This window comes from Rhea pennata, chromosome 13 (assembly GCF_028389875.1).
Source record: "Rhea pennata isolate bPtePen1 chromosome 13, bPtePen1.pri, whole genome shotgun sequence".
Taxonomy (NCBI): domain Eukaryota; kingdom Metazoa; phylum Chordata; class Aves; order Rheiformes; family Rheidae; genus Rhea; species Rhea pennata.
In genome coordinates, this window is record NC_084675.1 from 3,284,611 (window position 1) to 3,311,679 (window position 27,069).

The window sequence follows — 27,069 nt, forward strand, 5'->3', positions numbered from 1 at the left end:
TACTGACCTTTCTGCACATCAGCAACACAGAACACATTACGCAGCATGGGAACATGCACTGGGAAAGTGGCACAAGAAGCAGAAAGACAATGTTTTTGCTATTTCTAGCACCTTTATAAAGTAGTTAGGCACTTCACATAGCTCCATCACAAAAAAGACAGATCCCCTTAGATGGCAGTCTCTCCCACCCATCCCTGCTGCATTGGCAGGTTTCACTACAGGAGTTAACGTCAGGTTTCCACTGTACCTTTTCCAGCTTGACCTGGAACTCACGTCCACACTCCATAGGAGTGGTGAAGGCATCCAGATCCTGGCCCCAGAACGCAAAGAACTTCTCAATACGAAGGCTGCGGAGTGCATAATAACCAGCATTCCGAATCCCATACTTCTGTCCCATGTTCATCACCTCATTGTACACATGAAGAGCATACTGTGAGGGAAGGGTAAAACATACGGCTGCAGATAGCACCAGGAAAGAGAGACAGCATCTGACACACCACCACTGACCTTACCGCGTCCTGCCTCTGCAGCACAAGAGGTCTGGCCAGTCAGCACGCTGCACAGAACATGGAAACCCTCCCACGTGACTTCTCCCGTTGTAAAATCGAGTCAGCTTTGGAAGTGTTACTCATTACGCACATACGGAGCTGCCTTAAGTAGCTACAGCTACAGTGCACTCTTACCTCTATAGGGATATACAGCATGAACCCAGGCTCTCCTGTGTGAGTGATACTCATCACGCGGATTCCATTAGCATAGCCCACACTCATCTCCTGCAGAATCAGAGAGGGTGAAAACATCAAACTAGAACACAGTACAGAGATGCAGAAGCAGCCACATCAAACAAACCACGCTGACCAGCCTCTTCCCCTTCCTCACTGCAGTTTACCATTGGCCTGCATGCAAAGAATTTAAATCTAAGAATCCAAATAGTAATACCACATTATTCAGACTTCATAATCACTTCATAACACCAGTAGCAAGTCTTTGAACTAGACTAGGACAAAGGCTTGTATTCTAAAGACAAGACAGAGGTTGAATAGATATCTGCTTAGCCTTTCAACACAACAGAAGACAATGACACCACAGTCGCTGATCCCAGCTGCCCCATTGACTGATAGCTTCATAACTGATTACATGAAATATGCCAAGATATCAAACAGCACCAAGGCTACTGCGAGTAGAATATTTAAAATAACTTTATATTCACCTGTACGCTTAGTAAGTAGAAGCTAAAGGGAAGTAGTTAGGAAAATGAGGCTAATGAGCACATTACCAAGTTAGCTCAGTTAACTGCAGTAAATATGTACAGTTTTAAATTGATCTCTGACTACTCAGGATTGAATGCTTCCCCTTCTCCCATCCATGCTTCAAAAAACCTAACAGGGTAAGGAGAAAGGAAGCATAGTTACTCACCTTGCAAAAGAGAGAGGGAAAGTGTTCTGGAGTTACCGGGGCATAAGATAACTCTGACAAGACATCCACAGCACGAGGGCCGATCAGATTGAGAGCTAGAAAAAGGAAGGTAAGGATGTTAGGATGAGAGCAGAGAGGTCTTACCTGGTCTCTGACTTGCATACACCCGTGCCCCAACTTGTATTGCTCCTTGGGAAGCTGTGTAGCTCATGTCGTTTACTAAAATAATAGGTATATTTACATTTAGGAATGAAGGAAAGAGTCGTGGGGTTCAGTTAGACTCTTCTGACAGCCTGCAGGAAAGAAAAGCTGTCTTACAGTTTGTGCTTTCTAGGAGGAAGAGTCTGAATTACTGTTTTCATCCAATTCTTTGGAAAAGACACTCAAGCACCACTGTATACACCTTAAACAGTTAATTGGCATGCAGCACAAAGCACCATTTGTGATTTCAGTTTGCATAGCAAGGTCTGTTTTTGGTGATTTCTTACCTGTGTACTTCCAGGTAACATCTTCCATGGTCACGTTGCTGTCGCTGGGCAAGCGATTCTTCAACCAGGACCAGCAATGGACTTGTTGGTCAGTAGGGGAAATCATAAAGAAGCTGTAATAGAAAAATTGGAACCAGGAAACAATCAACCAACAGCCAAAAGATGATTCATTTCTTCTTTACCAATGAACTACTGGAGCCATTCAACAACTTCCAAGCTAACATGAGACCAAAATGAACTCGTTTGTTATGACCATGACTAATGGCCCTTTAGACCAACGTCATCACAGGCCTTGACAGCAAACCCCAGTCTTCAAGCATCAGTAACAGTCTAGTGACAAAAAAGGAACAGAAGCACTAGGAATGGACTGCAGCCAGTTTTGAAAAGCTAAGGGCGTCCCAAAACTCATAAACATTTTGCAAAAGTATTTGCAGCTCTTCAAAACCAGCAGCTCTGACTACTCTAACAGTCAAAACAGAGCTTAATTCTCAAAACAATTTCTTGTTTCAGCAAAAATCTTTTCATACGCAACAGTGACTATTATTAACAGCTTCTCAAAACAGAACTATACTTGTTATGTGAAAATGACAGTTATTTGTAGTACAAGTCTCTACAGTATCTTTCATATAAACTGTGAGCTACAGTGTATTATCAACACAGACAATACATTTCCAGAAATGATTAACACAAGGGGGAAAGCTGAGGGTTTCACACAGAGTAGGACGATACTTTTAAGCAATACAGGAATACAGACAGAAGAGGAAGAGAAAGAAAAGCTGTTTCTAAAAGTAAGAGCTGCAAAGGAAAATGTTTTCACACTAAGATAGTGAAAACATACATAGAAAATGGCCTATAGAAATAAATCAACACTATGCTGGACCACCAAAGTGTTTTTAAAATGAATAGAATTTCATTAAATTGCCAAGTGAGTCCAAAACAGTGAGGCTAATGATTAGGTTATGTGATCATGTTAGTTTGCATTAGAGACCACAAACAAGAACCACAAGTTTGCAGAGCTGAGAATCAGAGTAACCACATTGCAAGCAACCACAATGTAGGTCAAAATAACCAAAAAGAAGCGCCTTCAGCATGGAATTCTAATGAAAATATTGCCCAGGAGTCAATTAAAAAAACCCCATCCTCTCTGCATTTTAAATGAATATACACGTAAGTAAAATCTAATGACTGAAAATATTTTGCCTTTTCAATTAAGAAACATTTGAAGGCCTAAAATTTTGTAGAAATTATGTTTTATCTGTAGTACCTGAAAAAGGTGTATTTTTCCCAATAATGGTAATTTCAGGGCTCCCTCTCTCACTGAGGTTATGGAATTAGGAGCATAGATAAAGAATCAAGACTTTTTTTTAAAAAAGTGAAAGATTACTACAGGAGAAAAATATAAGCTAATGATCTTCATTAGGAGGCTCTTAGAGGCCCTAACATCAACAGGACGATGGTCAGACAAATATGCTGTGCGCGTACATACCTGCGTTTGTTCAGTCGGGCTATGCTGCAGTCATTCTCGTAGCCTCCTTTCTCGTTAAGCATGCCTGTATGCACAACATGCCCAACTGGCACATCCAGGTCATTTGAGAAGAGATACTGCAGACTCTCCAGCGCCTGGTCTCCTGGGGACTATATGAATCAAAAGGGAAAGTCGGACAAACTGTCTCAGCAATACAAACTCACTGGGGCATTTAAAGATAGCACTAAAACTTTGGCCCATGGCTCAAGCTTAATAGGATACAATGGTGACAAAGTGTCAAAGTTTTCAGAAAGGTCAGTCTAGTTCTTTTTTCAGACTAAGCTGGTATTTCTATAAACTAAGCCCTAGATGGACAAAAAAAAAAAAACAAAAAACAAAAAAACAAAAAAAAAAACCCAAAAAACAAAAGAAAAAACAACCTAAGCTAAACATTGTGGTACAACCTTGGCTTCCTCTATCTATCCTCAAATAGGACACACAGCATTTTACAAAAGCAGCTGATAGCAAATAAAAGGCCGCCTTTAGGAGGCTGATGCTTTGTCACTTTCCAGGTACTTACGCTTATTTCAAACTTAGTAAAAGATGACATGTCAATGACACAAACTGCTTCCTTACAGCACTTGACTTCTGAACCCACAATATCAAACCAATCTGGTTTGTAAAAGGTCTTGCTCTGATCCAAATCCAGTAGATCTAATGTAAAGAAAAATCAAAGGGACAATTCATAAACTCAATGAACTAAGAGCTCACACAGACCAATATGGATGCACCAGGCAGAGGAAAACATGATCTCACCTTTCCCAGGTGGGACAAAATATTTGACTCTCTCAAATCCATGTTTCTCCATCCACCTAGCTCCCTGTGCATCCAGACGGTCATATAATGGTGAAGTACGCAGCTGCCTGCCAGTCTGGAAGTCCCAGCGGGGAACTTTCAGATCACAAATGAGAGCTGCAATGGTCACAGAGATTCACTATTAGGTAGAGTGATTATCTTTATCTAAAATTTTCTTCCAGATTACCTATAAAGATATTTACTAATATCTGAACCAACAGTGAAATTCCTTCAAAACAATTCTGACTTTCTTCTTTTACTTTTGGAAATCAGCAAATCTGTTTTGATTAGCTATTCAAAATCAGAGTAACAATATGTGCACAAAACAATTACATTTGACAAATACTTCTGGTCTCATGACAATACTGTCAAGATAACTTAACAAAACTCTTTTTCCCCCCCATGAAACCATGCTGACCAGTATTAATTATTTCTGGTTCTTCACAGACGGCATACTGTAACAGCCTCTGATCATTCTGACAATACCAACACTATGGCAGACAGCCCACTGCTATAAGGATCATCTAGTTTAGCTCCTTCAAATATTGGCAGCTCTGTTCCTTTTAATTCTAACCTTTTACAAATGGCACCTATACCTTTTCACCTGATACATGATATTCCGATTTAGAAAAAAAAAAGTTACTCTAATAAACATTTAACATCCTCCCTGATTGCTACTGGGGAGTAATATTCAAGGATACTTGAGTATTTCTTTATAAATGTTAAGATTCTACTTGGGTCTCCTTACGTCAAAAACTACTTAAGAATGAAGACAAGACAGCTGATGAGACGAGCTGAGTACTTCTACATTTTGAGTCCAAAACAACTTTTCCCCGTACCGAAGACAAAGCACACAAACAGAAAAAAGCACTGTACCAAGAACATCTCTTTAAGATTAAAAGTTAGTAAGAATGCTGCTAAGACAACAAGACTGTCCGTTCCCTTTCTCCTGGGTTTGTTAAGTTATCTTGGCTGTATTGTCATGAGACCAGACCTGGCTACATTGCCACAAGCAAGGCCAGGAGGAAGGAAAATGGTTCTCAGAATGACCACACTTGACAGAGTGGAGACGGTGCAGCAAGTACTGCTGAATGCAGAGAGACCTCACTTACGCATTACTTCCATCACACGGTGACGGAGGAAAGTGCGACTACTCTGAAGAGTACCAAAACGTTTCAAATCCAGAGGCCAGACGTTTTCTGATGGATAACCGTTTACCATCCACTCCGCCAGGTACCTGATTGGAGAAGCAAAGAGAGACTGAGATATTAGTTGATGTCTTATGAGCAGGAGTCTCGTTTTGAAGCCCAGACTCAAGGCGATTCAGACATGAGAATTTCTTGCAATAGGGAGAAAACACAACTAACATGATTTTCTAAATACTGGTTGAACCTGGAAGATTTCCCTTTTATAAAACCCATCCACCAGATATCCAAATTACTAATCTCCCATTAAGATGAAACATACAGGGAAGCAGGAAGTTAAGGACACATGGTAAATGAAGCCAGAGACTGGACAGGTAGCCTGGCTGACACTTTGTCAAGTCCTCAGGCTACAGTACAAAAGGGAGCGCTGAGTATGTTTAAGTTGGAGTTAGGAGGCCGACTGCTTTGTCATTTTTCAGTACCTGGTGTAGGCTCAGCCACAAACCATCAGTGACAGCATTCATTTCAGCACGAGGTACCAGCCAAGTTATGTCTAGCTACACTTCTAGCAGTGAAGGAGGAAGGCATGCTCCAGAGCTAAAGGACAAAGGCAGCTCAGACCAAAGCAGAGCAGAAGGATCTGTTCACAGTCAGTAAACAGAAAAACAAAGGGGTTTGAAATTTATCATTAAAAGTTACATTAGCAAGCTAAGCTGCTTATCTCGAGGCTGTAGCAACACATGGACAAGTATCTTTTTACCTTTAAAAGTGATTCTAATTCTTAGAGAACCTCACTGCAAAGATTCTCTGTACTTTATTATGAGAAAGAAAAATGATGATTTCCTTCTTTGGTGAGTTAAACTATTAGACAACACACAGAAACTAGTGGAATCAAACGCATCCTGAGATCTCCCATGAAAAATGAGCTGCTTGTTAAGAAGACTGTATGACAGAAGGGATGCTGGGCTGTCAAAACCAAATGACAGTCAGAGAAAGTCATGACCATTTTGCAAGCCACTTTCTTGCTGCATGGCCATTATATGCCTGTCAAAGCATTTGCATTAACACAGGAATTGGATTTTAGTGGGAAATGATTATATCCTTAGCTCACTGGCAGAGGACAGTCTTAAACCATATTGGCAGCACCTCACATGGCATATGCAGTGTTTCATTGGCATCAGATTCACTGTTTTCAGTGAAATTAACTGCGTTAACTTGAATGCCCTAAGCACTATGGCCAAATTAAAAACTGAAGGGAATCAGGAAGTACAGAAGATTAGAGAACATGGGCTGCGCTAGGCTCTTAGCTCTTTCCAGTAGATAAAAAATGGAACCAATTAGTTCTACAAGAAGCTTATTCAGTGTTCAGTGGGCTGCTGATCACTGAAATGTGGCCCCTAAAGAGAGGTGTACAGGGTAGGAGAAAAGTCCACCACAGGTTTGGAACATGCACAGGAGAACACAATCAGACTACGGCAACCATTCCCCTCCTTCACTCAAGTGGGAAACAAAAAGTCTTCTTTGTGTAGCGGAGAAGAGGTCTCAAATACTGACCAGAACAGTCTATATAGAAGGATCACCTGATCAGCCTCTTTTCTTCATTAAAACCTTACTTATACATATAATAGTGATAAACCACTTACTTGCCTGCTCCCCCACCATATGAGATACCAGCTGAGTTCATTCCAGCCAAAACGAAGTAGCCCCGCACAGTGGGCGACTCTCCCATGATGCACCGCATATCTGGTGTGAAGGTTTCTGGGCAATTCACTAACTGCATGATCTGCAAAGCCTCCAAACCTGGCATTCGGCGCAGAAGGGCACTCAGAAGTGGCTCTAGTACCCAAGACAAACAAAAAAGACAGAAAGTCACTGCCTTCAGTATCTAAGCATTTCAGCTGTTTCACCTTCGTCTTCAAACTGGACACAGACTAGCCTACATAAACCATGACAAAGAGGGCATGCTATCAGCTGAACAGATGGAAATGGCTTCCATGTTTAAATACCTTCACAGGATAAACGGTGTACCAGCTGGATTGTATTAGATGAGCAGACCTAATCAAACTGCCCGAAATGGATGACACTGCCATATCATAAAACAGCCACACCGATTCAAGACCATGAGTTAATCTAGCCTAGTACTGTTTTCAGTAGTGGAAGAGAGTGCTTAATTTTGTAAGGGAAAACAATAGGAACAATAAGAGCAAGCAAATCTATGACACTTGTCCCACACAGTCTACTAACCTCCACTTACCTTCAGCTTAGAGGATTTCCTGAAAGCCTGATACTTTTATGTCTGTTTAGTGACGCCTAATGGATCTCTCTTCCAAGTACTTGACCAGTCTTCCCCAAATCTATGAACATATCTTACACCCACTGGCAAGTGGTTCCACAGGTCTACTGTTTGTTGTATGAAGAATCATTTCCTTTTGCTTTTAAAGTTATGCTCAAGTTGTCTGATGTCCCCTAGCTAACATAGTAGAAGAGACAGTGAACAGCAGATCCCCATCGACTTTATCCATCTCATTCAAGATGTTGTACAACTGTTTATTGCCCTTTGGTGACCTTTTTTTCAAAGCCCACTTGATCATTCCTCATCTGGAAACTGCTCCAAACCTTTGATCATCTTCTTGCTGCTCTTCCTCAAGGTCTTTCTAGTAACATAACACCCTGGGAAGTTAGCGAGCCTAGAACACTACTTAGTACCTGGCAAACCAAAGATTTAGAGTTGCATAATGATGTTTTCTGTTTTGTTTTCTGGTCCTTTCCTAGCAATTCCTAACACGCCATTTGCTTTGACTGATGCTGAACAGATGTGAGAGTGATGTGCTGCTTCACTGTGAGAGTGACAGAGCACTGGAACGGGTTGCCCAGAGAGGTGGTGGAGTCTCCTTCTCTGGAGATATTCAAAGCCCGTCTGGATGCAGCCCTGTCTAACATGCTCTAGGTGACCCTGCTTGAGCAGGGGTTTGGACTAGATGATCTCCAGAGGTCCCTTCCAACCTTACTGATTCTATGATTCTATGTCTTCATGGAACTAATATAACCCAAGGTCAGCTTAAAAGCCCGTAATTTTCAATGGTGAAGATAAGACCGTTTCCACCTAACCCATATAACGTGTCACTTTATACTTATCCTCATTGAATTTCCTTGCCACTTTATCGTTCAGTCATTCTTGAAGAGTCCTTCCGCAGTTCTTCACAGTCTGATATCTGAGAGCTTTAATAAGGGGAAAAGCTATCTACTTTGTTTTTCTTGTCCAGAAGTACCTCTGTATAGCACTCTAGATAGAAGCCCTCAGGATTCAGCACTAGTAACACTCCGTTGTTTTACATACAAGCGCTAAAATGATCGATTTCACACAACCTAGGAAGTTACAAACAGAAATAGTCTTTCTGACCTGATCTTTTTCTTCCCTCTCTCACGTATAGAATTCTAGAGCGAGAGCCTGAAGTTACAGATTACTTTTTCCTTATTGATAAAAAGAGGAGTCAGCGTTAAGTATATCCGTATATCCAGCTCAATGTTTAAACAATTAAAAGGTGTTCCAATCAAAGAGACTGAAGTAGTAATACAAGAGCTCAAACCACAGGAACTGTAGCCCTAGAAAAGGATCAAATACTTGCTGAGTAAGCTATGACTTTGCTCAACTTGCCAGTATGTTTGAATTCATAAAATGGTAATGGTGGAACACAGCATGCAGTTGCTTCCAAAATTTAGGCAATTTGTGGGTGCCATTGAGCAGTGCCATTTCATTTCAGCAATATCTAAAAAAATCAAAAGGGGAGAAATTGGGTGCAAAGCTCCAGTAACTCATTAGTGAAACTGTATCTTCAAGGAAGCCTGTAGTCATCTATAAATCTAAAAATTTTCAGCATGTTCCAGCACAAAAGTGCACCCCATTCTGGCTCTGCCCCATCACCCTGGAGTTTAAGCTGTTTATGGTATCCAGCAAGATATCCGACAGACAGAAAAATAAGATATATCAATTTAAACTGGGGAGTGGCTGGAAGAATGCAGAAAGAGCTCAGTGAAAGTCTATTTGTGCTCAGAGTCACAGACGAAGGCATGGGCAGTCACAAGGAAACCAGAGATCTCTGACTTTAAATAAAAGAGAGATTTGAAGTAATGATGAGATGGCACACATGAACTTATGAGGCATAAGAGAGGGGAAAAAAAACCCACACTATGTTCTTTCCTATAGAAACAACCCTTTACTTAAAAGCACATACAAAACTCAAAAATCCAATAATATAGGAAGAAAAACACAGAACATTTGGAATATAACAAACCACCATACTGTCAATGGTGGGATGAAGTCTGGGAAGCAACGCCATGAAGTCCTATCCCCACATAAGAACTTCCACCAATGGAAATACACTTGGCAGTCACTGCTGAAGAGAGCTGCAGAAACAAAATACCATGGCTACATGGCAGGTCACCAGTGCTCATTGACAGGGTCACAAGAGGAGCTGCAGGCGGCACTGACAGTCAAAAGTCAAATGTGATGGAAGAACAATGTTGGAAAGTTTATGTAGTACTTCACTGCACTAGAGGAAATTAATATGTGCTGAAGGTAAATGGGTGTTTTTTAATGCTTCACAAATGTTTGCGTAGTCCTTGGTAAAGGGGTTTTACACAAATTACTGACAAATGAAGAGACAAATGAATTTGAGAGAACATTCATGTTTCCCACATCTTTCAGATAAAGGCAGACGCACAAGCTAGCTGGTCTACAACAGCCTGCCTTTTCACTAACTCTGCCTTCTGCTGAAGCCATATGTTCCACTGCTGCTGTTTTTTTCCCTCTGACATACCAAAATGATCCCAGTCTTCCTGGAGGTTCTGAATCTCCAGCTGGTTCCGTCCCTCCGTGAAGAGAGGCTTGGGGTTTTTCTCAAAGCCTCCTGAAAGGATGCCACCTTGCCAGTTGCGTATGTAGATCCTGCCATCCGGGTCTACAACAGCTGCAGAGGAAAGAAAACATGTGGGAAGCGAACTGAGAGAAGGGGTAAGTATCTCGGACCATAGTTCCACCAGCACTGCATGGAGGTCGGGTGATAGGCTGGCCAAACTAGCAGCCCACTGCCATGAGAATGGACAATCTCAGTCCCCCAGCTCCACACTTCCATGCCAGTTCTGGTTCTCACATGACCCTTTGGTGAGCCAGTTTAAATTACTAAATCAGCATTACCTCTCCTCACAACCATGCACACCCACTTTGGGGAGCACAGTAAACACAACTGAATCTAAAGAGCACTAAAATCAACAAGGTTGTGTTACCGGAAGCAAAAGGACACAAAAGGCAGCCATAATCCACCTGGCACTAAAAAGTTATTATACTGACTTAGCTCTACTGGAACTGCACCCAAGACCAGACCTACCACCAACAGACATCTGTCCTCCCCCATCCCTTTTTCTTCTTTTATTAAGAACAGCTAATTTTAATGGGCATGAGTCACTGATCCACTCTGCTGCGGGGATATCAGCACAAAGAAAGTAGTCAGCACTGGGGTAAGGAAAAGTGGTCAGGTCAGGATGGCTTCTTCCAGTGGTACTGTCAACTCGAAGCATTTGTGAATTTCCACCTAGCATGTTTCGTAGTAGTTTTTCCACACAGAGAAAAACTAGGAATATATATATTTTTAGATTACAAAATTAAATAAAGCGAAGTACTCGGGGTCTCTGGTCAGAGAGGTAAATTCCCTAGAGAGCATAAACATTACTCACCAGGAGCAGAAGCTCTTGCTAAAGACAAGTGAATAAGAAAATTTTCCTCTTCCCAATCAGTTTTCAAGCACGAAGGCCTTTCTTTAAAAGAGTCAAAAGCCAGAACTTGGGGGAGGAGGAGGAGGAACAACTACCTCAAGTGCTTTGGTTGTCCCTACAGCTCATAGATATGTAAATGTCATTGTAAAGCCTTAGCTTCAGTTAGAGGAAAGGAATAGATGGGCCATTTGGGGACAGCAGCCTGAAAGGAAAACATAGTAGCAAGGCTAGGATCCTCCCTCCAGCTCACAAAAGCAGCAGTCAAGTCTAAAACACACTGGCTTGTCAAACTAGAGTTAAGGTCATTCTCCTCCCTAAATTGACAAATTCTGAAAATATCAATTCCTGTAATAAAAGTTTTCCCAAGAATAAGGGAAGAGATTCTTCCTACCACTGAAAGAGGACACTAAGAGCAAGTCTGTTGGAACGTACTTCACTATCCTAACTGAGCTGAGAACTGATAGCCCTTAGTTAGATTTTTTTTTTCTTTTGTCACAATACACCTACCTCACCATGGAAAGGCAGATAAAATTCACCAAGAAAAGTGAAACAGAGCTCAAGAATTCTTACTTGGCATGCTGCTTGCCAGAGGTTCCTGCAAAGGATACGTCAGGAGGTAGAAGTGTTCACAGGCATGGACTGGGATACTGACTTGTTCCTCCCCAGAGTGTCCCAGCTCATAGGCCCACTGAAAGAGAAAGAAGAAAGAGGAAAAAAAAGGAAAAAAAGCATGTTAAAATGCAAAAGGAGAAAACTAACTCCAATTTTAAAAGGCAGAAAGAAAGCAAGCGCACAGTTCACCTCTGGTGTTTTGCTTTCATAAAAGACCAAGTCAGATTTGGTCTTGTCCCTTAAACAGAAGATTTGTGCTGCTTTCTTAAAATTTGAACTGTTTGAGACAAAAATTGTTTTTTCTGTTCCTCATATAACATCTAGAAAAGTGGGGTGCTGACTCAAGACTAAGAATTATCAACTTACAATACAAAAGCAAAGTAAGATTTATTCACCAATGTCAACATTATGCTCAGACTCTAAAAACAAAAACAGAGAGGATTTAGGTGCCTACACTGCTAGGATGTCATATTAACAAGACAGTAAATTGCAAGCTGAGAAAAAGCAACTGTCAGATGTATTTTCACAGCAGAAAAGCAACAGTACTTTAAAAAGAAAAAAACAAAACTTAAAATTCTAAACATAGCCTTCTGCAGCAAGATGAAGGATAGGGAGAAACTGAACTGTCTCACTATGGGCCAAAGCAAAATCCTTCATGGCAAAAGGGTGCATCCCTCCTGAGAGAGGGGGGCAAAGGCAGAGCTGCAGTGCCAAACTGCAGGGTGCTCCTCAGCAGGACAACATCCACCCTGCAAGGCCAAGCAAATGGCAAGCACTTACTTTCCTCCTCCACACCCCTGCTGTTCTAAGAAGCTGAATGACAGGACTTTGATATACTTCAATAAACCAGGTCAAAGCATGAACAGTATAAACAAATAAATAAATCCCTGAATAAAGTGCCCTCCTTTTTTAGTATAAGAAGAGTTTTTAGAATCCAATACCCGTGCAGCAAAAACTCAGCTCTGATTAGCAGAGTAATGCTTTTTCAGAGAAAGCAAAAGAAACAACACTAAAACTATGGCTACTCCAAGCATTACCTAGAATCATAGAATTGGTAAGGTTGGAAGGGACCTCTGGAGATCACCTAGTCCAGTCCTCAAACAAGTGGCCCGTACAGGGATCGAACCCACGACCCTGGTGTTATTAGCACCATGCTCTAACCAACTGAGCTAAACGAAACCCCAATAAGGTTGGAAGGGACCTCTGGAGGTCATCTAGTCCAGCCTTCAGCAGAGCCCATACGGGGACTGAACCCACAACCTTGGCATTAGCAGCGCCACGCTCTGACCAACTGAGCTAAACCTGCCCCCAAATAACACACACAGGCAGTCATGTGGGAGGACTACTATTGTCCTTTTGGTAGTCTGATCTATAAATGGACATTTTTCTGTTCCGTGGAGCAAACAGTTTTGGCCTGCGAAGTATTTGCCTAGTCTGGCAGAAAGAAAGTGGCTTTATTATTTTTTTCTGGAGTTCCCTGAAAGATCTCCTTTTAATAATACAGAAAAATCTAAACCAAAGGGAAAAAAAAGAAAGAAAAATCTTAATAACCCAACCTGGCCAGCGCAGTTGACAAAGTACTGGCATGAAATTTGTCCTCTGTCAGTCTCAACTCCAGTCACACGACCCTTCTGGACCAAGACATGACTGACACTTGTCCGTTCGTGAATCTGGACACCTGAGAAAACATAAGAAAGTCAGTGTACCACCAGCTCCCATTCCGAAGTGTCAAGCTGCTAACATTAGACACAATTTAAAAGCTTGTTTTCTCTTTAAGACAAAATTTTTATGCTCGACTCGAAAATTCCTAAGCGAAACCCTGTCATTTGTAAAACAGCATGCATTTATCTTGAACATGCATAATTGAAAGGCTTATTTTGTGAAGAGTTACAGTATTCTTTCCTACGTGACAATCTGGGTGATAAATACACCCCCGTATCAAAAACATGAGAAAAAGATCTCTAAACCATAGGCTTCCTTCAATTATAATTCCTTTACGCCACAATGTCTGAGGCTTCAGATGGCAAGACTGCTTGTTCTTTTACGGAAACTCAGTCATTTTATGAAAAAAAATCACGTAACAGTATTCAAAAACAGCAATACTAAAAGAGATCATTATTTGTCTACACAAAAAGCTTTGTAACATTTATTCCTCTCTTAGAAGGACATCAAGTCATAAAAAAACAAACAACTTCCAAAGCCCAACAAATAGCACATAACTGAGCAGCACTTCAAGAGCATGAAAAGCAACTGTTTTTGGCCCCAATTCACTATGCAGAAAATATGCATATACAGTATAGCCATTCTACTTCCACTAATGACCCTATTTAACGTCTTCCTAGGTAGCTTCTTCCAATCTGATGGATTTTGATGCTTAATGAGCCCCATCCCCGCCACCAAATCTATGCTTTGCTCCACTTTCAAGCCTCTCCAAATGTGCCAAAGCGTTGTCCAAATAACGTTTACCACTTCACTTCCAAACGCACTGAAAGAGTATATGCTCAAGGATATAATCCACAGGAGTCATGCCTTTTGCTTTGTAGATAACTAAACTCTTCTGATGTGCAGTCTTGTCTAAGGCCCTATTAAGGATTGTATTTATGACAAAACACTGTGGGTTTATTCGAAGAAATATGTAATGAGTACAGCAAAATGGCGCTTGGGCCATCAAAGTAGATCCCCAGAATACAGGGGTAAAAAAAAATCAGTCTATTTTTTTTAAGGGGAAAAATAGGTTTAAAAGAATATGAATGTTACACAAATGACCAAGTTTTGGGTTTTAACGCCCAGTTTCAGCCCCCAAACTGATGGCATCCTCAAGCAGAAAATTATATTCTTTTCTGGAAACAAGACACCTATCATGCAGGACAGCATTCTATAGATCAAAAAACACTCATACCATTCCGCGAGGCAGCAGTTGCCAGAGCCAGACTCACATCGGCAGATGACACGAGTGCATCTCCTGGTACATACATGGCCCCCACAAGGTCATGAATGTTGATAAGCGGGTGGAGCTGCGCCACTTGCTTCGGCGTGATAATTTCACAAGGTATTCCCATTACACTGCCACAAAACACAAGCAAAACGCTGTCACTAGTCCTGCAGGAGAGCTGATGCGAAGTAGAGATCGGTTAACGCTTCCTGCTTATACGTACTTCAGCGATGAAGCAATGCGTTTCAGAGAGATTAGTCGATCCTGAGTCTGAGCCAGTGAAATAGAGCCTGTCTTCATGTACCCTATGACAATGACCAAAGTCAAGTCAGATTTGGACAGGATCTTTGAATTCTTTTAATCTCAGACCCATTGCTTTAGACCCATTGCTTCCATTATGCAGGAACTAGGAAAACCCAGATCCCTGCATTAACAACTAGTAATCAAAACCAACTTTAGTCAACATTTCAAAAAGGCGATTTAATTACGATTTATGTTCTAACCCCTCAATTGTCCTACATTTATCTGTGTTTATAACATAATCAAACTGTGTATGTGCTACCAATTAAAAGAGAAGAGCGGTTACTGGCAAACAGAGAAAATGTCATCTAATAACTACTCAATCAGAATAAAACCTTAACCACTAAAAGCATGACATTTTGTGGCAACTCGACCAGCTGCAATAGACTCCACTACTCTCTAAATACTGGCCTTAATTACAGGCACAGTTATTGACCTGTGGTGAGTTTGACACATAGCACAAGTCCCCGTAACCAGGAAACTATCAGTGCTGAAGTTCTCCGTATCAGGTACATGCCTCAGCATTGTGGCCAGAGTGAGAGGAAGGATTTCAACACAACATTTCCTTGATGTTTCCAGGAGCAAGACCAGGGTAAAATATCTTGTTTTGCCTATGTTTAGCACTTCTGTTAACCCTTTTGTTTTTCTGAGAAGTGAACTGGTGCAGAAACTGGGTCATTTGCTCTAGTCTCTGCCATACACTTCTTAGTCTCTCTGAAAAAATTAATCCACATTTGTCCAAGTTACAAAAAACAGAAAAAAAATGACTATATTTTGCAAGTAATGTGCCTTCAGTCTGAGCATCTGATACTCTTCCTCCCATTCTTCTGATCACATTAGTAACATTCCTTTGCATCTGATTCACTCTAAGTATATCATTTTGGAACGGGAACCGACAACTCTAAGACACTGTAAAATTACATTAGTAGTTCAGTGTTAGCACTTTGATTGTATTTCCCAAAGATTCCTCAATTACTCAAAGATTACACTTTTAGTACCTGTTTTTATTCCTGTCTCTTGTTCCAGCTGCTGATACAGCTTGTTGGAATAATCTGCCATCTTGAGCTCTATGGACACTGGCCTGGCTGTGCTCACAATGCCAGCACAAAATCGAGTAGTTCCAGCAGCCAATCTGCAAGAGAAGTTGCAAAGAAAACCTCATCCAGCTGACATGTGGGGAAGCAAACAACCTCCCCCCACCAAGAATGCTGCTCCAGCAGCTCTACTGACAGCACAAGCCAAACAACAACCTCTCCCCCAAACATATCAGACCAAAAGCTGTCCATCAAATAGACAGTGTTGATTTCAGGTGGCAGGAACTTACACAAAGTATCACAGATTTGCTTCTTAATAATCAGTGTCTGCTGCACTGTATATGGAAATAAAATCAGCATAAAACAAAATTCACAGATGCTAGTAATGACTGCGTGAGATCTCAAAATGTGTGATGTTAACTTGTATGCATCAAGCATCTTCTCTTTTTGGAATATACTATCAGCTGCAGACACCATAATCAGACGCTTGCACTCCCAGACAAAAGCGAATCTTTTAAGCATTCCTGACAACAAGCTCAGTTTTAGTGTATGGGAAAGAAACTATCTTTGTTACAGACAAAAGTAGCTCTCCCACAGCCTCATATTTTCCTGTGGACACATCTGTCCTGTACCAACCTAAGCTAGGGTGTTTGCATGGTGCAGATGTAAATCCACAGCAGCACACTGTAGCAAGCAGGACAGCTCTCCTCCTTGTGATCCTGGGGCTAGCACACATCTCTTGATTCGCTTATGTGAGCATACTATTTCACTGAACAACACAGCTTCTCAGGAGCAAACTGCAAAAGCTCTCCTGTTAAAATCCAAAGTGCGACAACCTGTCTGGGAGCCTACCACAGAAGCATGAAACCCTGTAACTGCACCTGCTTAATACAGAGATGGAAAACCATGGCCAAGAGTACATAAATAAGCCCTTCTGAGAATCAACAAGTTGAAAAGTAATTATCTCTAGCAAATTTCAGACACCTGTTTATTATGGCAATAAAACTTTAACTCCTTTCAAGATGCAGCAAGGGAGACTTTGAACTAGCTGTGAAGCATCCTATTGTGCCATGGAGCAACACAAAGCACAAAAGCCAAGTTACCTGAGAGCTGCTACCAACAACAATATAGCATCACATAAACTGCATCAATTAGAGTCGCTGGCATACAGACAAATTCTTCAGAGATCAAATTAAGGTGGTAAGAGTTTAACACACTAATGGACTCTACCCTCTACTTGAAAGAAAATTATTACAAGCAAGCTACACAAAATACGTAAAGAATCATGGGTCCGGAACAGAAGTTGCTTATCAGACTCAGGATAATCAAAGTTCCTTTGGGAAAAAAGAAGTGAAGGCATCCATTTTCTCCCCCCCCCCCTTTTTTTTACTGCTATTTTAATTTATTTCATGAAAAACATTCTTTAGTCATCCAATTCAACCAAAATGTACTATCTCATTACTTCTTTTACATAAAGTGTCAACTGAAACTAGCTGGGACCTTTGGTGAATACCTCTGGGAGAGCAGCACATACAAGGAGAGAAGTAAGCTGATACCCAAGACACCTAGACTCTAAGATGGCAGCTGAGCCTTTTATAAAGTTGTTAAAAATTGCTTAGGCTTGTCTGAAGCATGACCTAACACTTGGTGCTAACTTTGCCTTAACTATAGTAGGCATTAAAAAGGTGTTAGCGTATTGACTAACATGCACTTACTGACCAGTCTTCAAGACCTGGCCTATTCCTTTCTCAATCTTCCCAAACTGCAGTGTGGTAATACCTAATTTACGCAACACAAAGGAGATCAATAAACAAAGAATGCTAAATTAAGCACAAATATCCAAGCACTTAGTACTAAGATAAAGTAACTAAGAAAAAGAGTATCCCCATGTTTGTCCATACTGCAGGCTAAATACACTAAGTACAGTCAAATGATGCCACCAGTTTAATCAGCTTTGCTTCTCAGGACAGGGGCACCATATGAGAGAAACTTAAAAACTCTTAAGCTGGATGATGCAGGGAGAGACACAACCTCTAGAATGCTTTTGGTGCAGCTCACTTCTGAAATTTTATAAAGAAAGCACTTTAAAGGGTTTTAATCACATGCTCAAGCCTACCTGCCTACCTGATTTATTTCTTTTTCCAAAGCAAGATTTCCCTTGGGTGGAAAAAAGGCTTGGGTTTCTTTGTGTCTTACATCTCTGCTGGCCTTTCTACTGTGCAGCAATTACCAGGAGATAGATACATCTATTTCTTTTCCCTTATTAAACCACTCTTAAACAATTGTCTAATTGTTTGGTGAAGGGCTGCTGTAAAGATAAAAGACCTACTAAAACCTCTGCAGCACAGACAGGTTAAGACAAGACAATTAGATTTAAGCCTAGCTCTCTCTCCACTTGCTTTCACAATACTTCCAAGTCATCTTCCCTGTTGCTAAAGCAATCCTGCAATTTTCCATTTGCCAGGCAAGGCTTTGACAAGATTATTTTTGGTCTAGCATCTCCATATTATTACAGAAATTCAGCACAATAATCAGTTGTGAAAGGTATTCTTTTTGCTGTGTCCTTAGTCGCAACAGCTGAAACATGGTTAACCATGCTTACCATAATTTAATGCTAGGATTTTTGTTAATGCAACATTTTTCTTTTCCCTTGAGCATGCACATAGACTGAGCTTGTGCAGCATGTCATGTGATGAAGGTCTTTTATGGGGATCTTCACATCCCAACCTAAACTCCCTTAAAAATGAAGCCTAGCAGCTAATTGCAGCCAAAAAGACCCTGCTTTCAAGGTCTCAAAGACTCTCCAATTTCCTCTCTTTGCAGCTGTGAAGACCTTGACACTCCCTACTTCCCAGCAATGCAAAGTCAAGAAGTCATAGCTAATTATTCTTGGAAACAGCATCAGGTAGGAAGCTCTGAGCTGGAAGGTAACAATTCTCCATCCAGCAGGTATTCAGGGTGTTCGAAGCTGCTGCGATAAATACCTCTTCAAATGTCCAAACACAGGTCTTAGCACTGTCTCACGCCAAAATCCCCAGACTCCTTAATGAAAATACCAAAAATCCACTTCTGAGGCAGAGATCTAGTCAACAGAAAAAGGCTGCACAGTAAACTTCAAACAGGATCTGTGTACTCCAGCACAGACTTCAGATCCAACTCACCAAAGAGCATATAAAGTCTTTTTCTACCTCGTACTCAACCAAATTATAACGAACTAGACTATTTTGCAGAGAGGCATTAAATCCTTGTAATAGACAAACTCTAGAAAATCAAAGCCTTTAACCAGTTTACAGGGTTAGGTCATCTCTGTGGTATATCCACAGACTCCATATCTGCAGTCTCTTTGAAGTCTTGCTAGTGGCGCAACACTTCATTTACCTACCCCAGCCCAGTTACAGAGAAGGTCACTGGGGGCTGGATGGTGTATACAGATTTTTAGGTCTTCTAGTTTCACTGTAAGTATTTTGTTAAAATGTTCCATCTTTGCAAATTTCATGTGTTTATTTTTATTTTTTGCACACTCAGCACCTATAAGTAAAACACAGACCACCTTTAGTCCTCTCTCTCTCAGGCTGTTCCTAATGCCAGTATGTTTCTTGTAAGGCAAAAGCATGTAAGCTGTTCCAACTCTTACAGCCCAAATCGCTGCAGGCAGGCCTGAACATAAAGCTAAACCTCCTCCAAACATATGCAAACATTAAAGAAAATACAAGTTCCTTTGCCTACTCCATTATTTCCCATACCTACATGCAAGTACCTTCATCATTCATGGCTAAAAGTTTGCAGAGAAAGGTTTAGTAAACAAAAATACCTTATATTCTGAGTCTCCTTACTTAAGGGTCACTTGAGAAATTAGCAAGATCATAATACTGGTTGAGTAGAAGCTTAGTGTGAATGTGAAAGCTCAAATTTCAGGTTGTTAATAATTTGTGACCTCTCCATCTCCTCCACCGTGTGAGGGAAAAGTGGAGTGGCAGGACTTTTTAGAAGCAGCTTTTACAGCTTCATCATACAAAGGATACCCTTCACCTTTCAGGTCTGCCCTGTGCACATGAAGGAGAAGTAAGTCTCAGTAATAATATTCAGCATAAGCCTATTCCATGGCTCCAAAACCAGGTAATAGATAAAAATAACACATTACAATAGATGCTGCTAGGATGCATGCATGTTCTGTCTATTTTTGTTATGAGAAAACCTTAATCCTTACCTGCCCTGCTCAAGTAAGACTATATCCTTCCAACCCAGCTTGGAAAGGTGATACGCCACCGATGTGCCCATGATTCCACCACCACAGATGACAACCTGCGCCTGTGCTGGCAAGGAAACTGGATGAGGTTCTGCTGTACTTGAGGTACTTCGCCGGGAGCACGTCATTCCTCTCCATCTTGGCTTAGCTGCCCGCCACCGGACATCTGACAGTAATCGGAGAAACATCCTGGCAGCTATTTATTAGTTTTCTTAAAGCGTCACCCTAGATGAGTTCAGACGTTAGCTCAGTACCACTCCTTCTAGGAAGGAAAGACAAAAATCACATTCCTGCTTATCTTATTTTAAGAAAGGTTGGCAGTGGCAAATATCACATGGTGTATCGGGTATGAGCGAACACGTGAACGCTGATAACAAACAAGACAGCAGTTATTCAGTCCCTAAAGAACAGTCTTAGTATTAAATTTAAACTTACATAGCTCAAGTAACAGGTACAGAACATTACACCTTTATTTTGGACGGCAGCACAAATTGACTATGACCAAATAACAAGATGAGAGCTGAAAACAAAGGCCAAGAAGGTTCTCACGCCAACAACAGGCGGATCAGAGAAAGCCCACGAGCACGGACGGAACGCACTCCAAAATCCCCCGCGGGCTACCTCCGAAAGGCTCGGGTTAGCAAGGCAGCAGATAAGCTTGATGGTAACGTTGCGATCTCAACAACCAGAGCGAAGGGCTGCAGACGTACTTCCCGACAGCGCTGGTTTCGCAGGATGCTACCCGGGAACTCCTGGGGCGGCAGCCGCAGGCCGCGGACGGGCTCAGGGCCGGAACTCGGCAGCTAAAACCCCGTTTCTCCGCTCCTCGCGCCGCCTGCGTTACACCGGCCGCGCCGCGCTAAGAGAAACGGCCGCGGGGGAGGCCCGGCGCTGCCCGGGGGCCGCCGCGGCCCTGCGGCAGGGGGCGGCCGGCCGGGCCGAGGGGCGCGGCCGGGCGCCCCGAGCGAGGCGGGAGCGGCGCGGCGGGGGCTACGCGGTGCCGGTACCGGGCGGGCCAGGGGCGGCGGCGGCTCCTCACCTGGGGGCCTGACTGACCTTCCGCGCTTTACGGCCGCCACACGGCGCGCGCGACAGCCGCGCTGCGTCACCGCGCGTGCGCCAATCCCCTCCCCCCCCCCCCCCCCCCCCCGCGCGACCGTTACCACGGCGGGGGGGGGGAGCAGCCCCGCCCCCTGCCCTGAGGCGCCGTCAGGGAGGTCGGAGGCTCCTCAGACAAAACACGGTAAAACTACAAAAAAATAAGATAGAATAAAATAAAAAATAAATAAAAACCTTACCAAAAAAGAGAAAATCAACCCGAGCGCGAGACAGACCGAGGTTAATGGCAGCGCCTCGTTAAAGAAAATCCCAAACCAACAAGTAAAAACCTGCAGACTCTTTTTATTAAATTCTCCCATTTCATCTGTACAGAAAAAAATGCACATTATGTTCAGAATCTCAGTAACATCTCAAAATTACACAGCATGAACATGTAAAAACAAGAAACAGCCAGGATTTTATACACAGAAAGGAAAACAATTTACAAAAAAAAAAAAGTCTTGTTAATGTCACATTAAAAAAAAAAAGACTAAGTTCAAAACAGCTTCTGCTGTACAGTATGGATTTGTTGGGTCTCTTTTGTACACTGTCTGGGAAGGCTCGCAATGTCGTCCCCGTGTACTAGTCAGGGATCACTAAGTGTACCTGTATTATCCCCCTCTTACCCTCCCCTACAAACACACATTTCTAGTTTCTCCGATATATTTTTTTTTTCAGTCCAACACAAACATTAGTCACAGTTTCGGATCGCACCCGTTCAGCACAAGTGTCAAAGCACAACCTGCGGGCAAAAGCTGCGCCCTTCCCTTCCCCCCTACTCCGTTTTTCTGCCTTTTCCAGGCCACCAGCTACACACGCACCTGGAGGGCGAGCGAGCGGGCAGCCGCTCGTGCCCTGCCGCGGGAGCCCGCGAGCTGCGGTTTTGGCCTCAGCACGGAAAGCCTGCGCAAATATCGGTTGCTGGGAGCTGCCCTTAAGAGGCTATAAACCGTATGGCAAGAATGTCTTTTTATACAAACCAACACTAAAGCAGTTGGGAGTCTACAGAGCTATTTTAATGGGGACAGAAGTGTTAGATGAAATGCTCTGATCTTGTACCACACTCATGCACTCACACGCACTTCAAAACTACCCTTGTAAATCAAAGCTGGCGAAGTTTTTTTTTTAAAAAAAAGCACTACAATCTTCTTTCAACTAAATAATAAAGTTGTGTTTTAACAGAAGTCACCATCCACCTTGAACACACTTCTACCACATCAGATTCAAGTGATCTCTCTGGTCTATCACATCTTCTTCCCTGCTGTACCCACACAGTACAAGTTTCTGTTGCTGAGACTTGAAGACTGCTGTGTCAGAGTCCCCTCTGCTCTCTGTGCACAATGCTTACTGTGGATTCTTTCACAGCAAGATGATTGAATTTGCATTGATTTTTAAATGTCAGAATGAGGGCAAAATGCTTAATGATTTTGTTAAGAGAAGTATCTGAACTTCAAGAGGGCTTTTCAGCGACACAGACACATAGGTACTCAACTCGCAGACTAGCTGGACATTAAATGAAGAAATACTGTTCTTATCCGCATCAGTTACAACAGCCTGAATGACAAAAGCAAGGCAAGGAGAACCCAAAGTCAGAACAAAGCCAAAGGACTTGATTTGACCCACTAGATAAACAATAAGTTTTTCCTTAAAGTCAACAAGAATGAACACTAATCGGCAAGCCAGAGTGAAGTAATAAGGTGCACATGATGCACAATCTCCCTTACCCAGGTCATCTAAACACATGCTGTCAGCTGGGAAATGCAAGCTAACTTGTTAGCCCTTGCAGCAGGAAGGAAAAGGGAAAGCTGCATGCCATGCTAGTTATCAGTCACCTACCCTTTCCACCTATCTCCAGAAGCATCAGCATAACCACATCTAGAGTAAGCTCTCAAACGGAAGGTGTTGCTATGACAAGGAGATGCACTCATGAAGTACATGGTGGAGTGCAGCCTTCTCGGCGAAGAGGTGAGGGTCATAAGGAGGAAGGAGGACCAGAAATTTTGCTCCAACTCTTTTCTTGGCTGACAGAGGCATTTCTAGTATTCTCAATTAGATCATGAAAATTAAAAAGGCTTCCTTTAATTAAAGGCAACAGCAATGTTTCTTACCATCATGTATTTCTCTCTCTGCAACAGAAAGTTGTTGCCTGCAGGCAAGATGATGTGTTGGCAACAGATAGCTTATTTTTGGAAGAGCTTTTGAAGGTTTTTTTGTGCTTTTGACACCTCTAGATGTTTAGGTATAGGCAAAAAGTAGAAAAACATTGCAAGACTCAGATTGGTAGATTTCTAGTCACTAGAAAAAGCGTATTTGGTCATTAGCAGCATCAGGAGGCCCCTTTGACCAGGGCCATAGCTTTAAATGGTGGGTCTTTGCTCTTGTGGGAAAAAAAAAGTAAATAAAATAAAGGCATTTGAACCAATCATGTAGAAATGTTGATATTCTACCTTTTGCTTTGTGGGCCTCCTGATGCATATCCACAATACCATCACCAGTGAAACCAAATTCCCAGAACATCCTGATGGTAAGAAACACTGCAGGCTGCTGGACCCTCTTAACGCAGCTCTCCAGGCACCCGCGCTGTCTGATGCTTGTTCCATTGATGTGAAACTGCTAAGCACTCAGTTGGGCATCTATACTGCCAAGGAAAGATTAAAGTCTCAGCAATAAGTCACCCAGCAAGGACTGCGATGGCAGGCAGGTAAGGATCAAGAACACTGCTTTAAAGAACATGAGTGCATGGGCTTGCATGTGCTGGCTAGAAGTAGCCATGCATTCCAGGCAACAATATACACTATAAACCATTTAGGGCATTGCTCTTACTCTTGCCTGACTAACATTTAAGTGTCATGCCAAAATGACACTTCACACATCAGTGCACTCTCTCCAAACCCAACAAAAATCTTTCCATATCTTAATCTCCTCCAAATTAGAAGCCTTATATCAGAAAGTAAAGACAGCAGCTACTTCCAGAGCCTAAACAGGGATTACATTCAGACCTATGACTACAAACTTGCAATGCTTCACTGCGGTGCCATTTGAGATTTATGAAAAAACGCTATTTCTAAACAATACACCACCTAACTAGGCTTTTCAGGCTAATCAGGTTACAAAATGCATCCTCCAAAGTAACAATTAAACCCTCCCCCTCTGAAGGGCAAGCTAATTATGCCTGATAAATGTTCAAACAACGGGACTTGTGCCAGGCAAGTAAAACAGTGCTCACAGATTCCATTTCCCTTCCCTGTAGCTCTGCAAACACACTCCCCCCTCCAAAGAGCAGTAATGCATTTCAGCACTTTGGCTGTAAATTTTTATAACTGCCAAACTAACACCTGAGCGTGTTATACATCTGTGCTACCTCAATGTCATCAACCATTCCTTTTCTCTCCCAGATCATGTTTACAGAGAGCCAGTTAACCTGCATTAGCACCAGGGAACAGGGGTGAGAAAAGGAACTGAGACTTAACTTCTTTTCTACTTACCACTTGACTGGAATCCTATCTCACACACCAGTTCTCTGTTGACTCTTCATTGCTCAGACTTTCTCTACTGCTTGCCTTGTGCTCATAATACTCTGACTTAAAAACAGAAGAGCTCATGAAAGACTACCACTGTAAGTCTATGACCATACCACTAGTTTTTTGCTGTCCATCCTCAGAGTTGGGTAACAAAGATATGTTTGCAGACAACTTTGTACACCTTTCTAGACTTCATAAAGGCAGCAAAAGCCATCACAGTATTTTGTATACACCTCATTCTGTACTCACACAGCATCATTAAAATCAGCTGGTCCACATCCAAAGCATCTCAGATAATCTCCACTGTCCCCCTAGAGAACAGTGAAGAGGATTGGAAATGTTAGCTCTTACCTAGCAGTGCACTAAGTGGGAAAAGAAAGTTATGGTTCAAGCTTCAGCCTAAGGTGGACAGTTTTAGGCACATGATTTTTACCGCAGCACACACAAGTGAGCACATCTATAAGGATAATAAAATACATCCTATTGTACATGTCTACTCTCATGTAGTCACTTCTAGGTTTCAGCAACACACACAATCTAACTCCTCGGGTTTCAACCACAGCATGTGGCCTATGACTTCCACTCCTTGTAACTGGAGAACAAAGATGGTAGTAAGTAGCTTTCACAACTAAAGGTGTAGTTTTTTCAAGACACCTTCTTTGGGCTTTCAGGTTTGAGTATCAGGTTCTGGAAGTGTAACTATTTATAGCCTAAGTGTGCACACTGGTGGTAACAACATGAAAGCTATTTCCCTTGAAGATTCAGATGCTTCTGCCCTCCGTGCAATTCCCCCCTCCACCTCTCCTGGTTGATGTCCTGGACCAGCACCTGTGTTCTACATCCCAGGAAATGCCAGTTCTATCCTTAATCAACTTTACTTGTGGGAATTAAATACACTCTTCAGTGCTCCAGTTCAAGCAATTAAGACCCAGACAGGTCAGTTACAGACCACTGCACTAACCTCAAGCAACCGTTTTACAGTTAGAGATGTTGAGTGTTCAATCGCATCCCACATCACTGGCAAAGCACATTGCCAGTATGTCAATAACATCTGTAGATAGTTAATTCAGAAGGGTAATAGCTCAGCAGCAGCAAAGTAAAATAAATGGAATATTTTATTTTTTCCGCAACATCACTGATAAAGTTGACTGAGTAACTGGTCAGGGCACTTAATGCCCACTGACAGCAGCACTGTATACTACTGACAGGCTCTATACGCCTTGTGTCTACACCATGCCTTTAATCTACTGAAATACAAGTTGTACAGTTCTCATGATATTTGATCCTGGTCAATATTTTATTCTATCTCGTGAATGGTAGAAGAAAAAAGGTAGGACATCTTTTCAGCCAAAAAAATCCACAGTAACAAAAGCAGGATATTCACTAGAAGGTGACACCTGTGACTGGTGTCTTTAGGTTGTCCAAGGCTATACTCTGAAGATGCTTTACATAAGATGAGCAAGATGTCCAAACAAGGCCAACTGTGGTTTAAGATGCAATTTACCCTTTAATTTCCCGCCTCAACTTCACCCAGCCACAGAGGATGACTATATTGCAGTATGAACCATTACCTAAATCATACAGTTGGTATGTAGATATATGTCTGTCTTTAAAAATTTACTTAAAAGCTGCTTGAGCTGCAGGTCACGTCAGTCTGATTTGGAGAGTGAAGGCAGTTCCAACAGTACAATAGAGACTTGTCTACAGGCAGGTAAACGAGAGTCTGCTAACAAAGGGGTAACAAAAGCTGCTGGCTGGGCTGCCAATGTTGCACACAAACTTTCATAGGATGAAGATGCTGTGGATGAGATCCAGGATGGGAAAACTGAGCCAACACCTGCTGCTGTTCTAATTTTTTTTTTTTTTTTATTCTCCTCTCCCAAGAGGGGGTGGGTAGACTATACAGAGGAGGGCTGTACAAAACTGGGCACTGGGCAGGCATTTCTTCAGCAGGCAATCCAGGCTCTACCTGTCCTTGAGCTCTCTTGTCACCCGCTTGGTGATGCGTCCACACATCAGGCCGATCAGGAAGAGTACACAGATGCCCACCGTGATCACAGACAATATATAATTCTTGGACGGAGAGGTCATAACTTGCATGGCAAGGTCAGAAAAACCTTCTGCTGGGGCAACCTAGGAGTGAAAGGAGAATAAATGAGTCAAAGAACTGTACTTTGCATGTGAACCT

At 42.2% G+C, this 27,069-nt stretch overlaps 2 protein-coding genes across 6 annotated transcripts in view; both read right to left on the reverse strand.

Annotated features, from left to right (window-relative positions):
* The window catches only part of PDPR (pyruvate dehydrogenase phosphatase regulatory subunit), a 29,098-nt gene extending 7,742 nt beyond the window's left edge, over positions 1-21,356 (reverse strand). For 2 of the 5 annotated variants that reach the window (XM_062586295.1, XM_062586293.1), the window contains exons 1-17: positions 21,302-21,356; positions 20,224-20,521; positions 15,981-16,114; positions 14,906-14,987; positions 14,650-14,813; positions 13,307-13,428; positions 11,709-11,826; positions 10,187-10,336; positions 7,013-7,205; positions 5,337-5,461; positions 4,186-4,341; positions 3,950-4,083; positions 3,391-3,539; positions 1,905-2,017; positions 1,417-1,511; positions 684-773; positions 248-430 (exon numbers count right to left, since the gene is read on the reverse strand). In XM_062586295.1, coding sequence (XP_062442279.1) covers positions 248-430; positions 684-773; positions 1,417-1,511; positions 1,905-2,017; positions 3,391-3,539; positions 3,950-4,083; positions 4,186-4,341; positions 5,337-5,461; positions 7,013-7,205; positions 10,187-10,336; positions 11,709-11,826; positions 13,307-13,428; positions 14,650-14,813; positions 14,906-14,987; positions 15,981-16,114; positions 20,224-20,450 — 2,235 coding nt within the window. In that variant the 5' untranslated portion in view covers positions 20,451-20,521; positions 21,302-21,356. Of the gene's footprint in view, positions 1-247; positions 431-683; positions 774-1,416; positions 1,512-1,904; positions 2,018-3,390; positions 3,540-3,949; positions 4,084-4,185; positions 4,342-5,336; positions 5,462-5,851; positions 5,895-7,012; positions 7,206-10,186; positions 10,337-11,708; positions 11,827-13,306; positions 13,429-14,649; positions 14,814-14,905; positions 14,988-15,980; positions 16,115-20,223; positions 20,525-21,301 lie in introns of those variants that run through there. The other 3 variants (XM_062586294.1, XM_062586296.1, XM_062586297.1) reach the window with 3 other exon arrangements.
* A 287-nt stretch (positions 21,357-21,643) lies between these two features.
* The window catches only part of GLG1 (golgi glycoprotein 1), an 84,824-nt gene continuing 79,398 nt past the window's right edge, over positions 21,644-27,069 (reverse strand). The window contains exon 26 of the mRNA XM_062586232.1: positions 21,644-27,014. Within this exon, the coding sequence (XP_062442216.1) occupies positions 26,847-27,014 (168 nt within the window). The 3' untranslated portion in view covers positions 21,644-26,846. The remainder of the gene's footprint in view (positions 27,015-27,069) is intronic.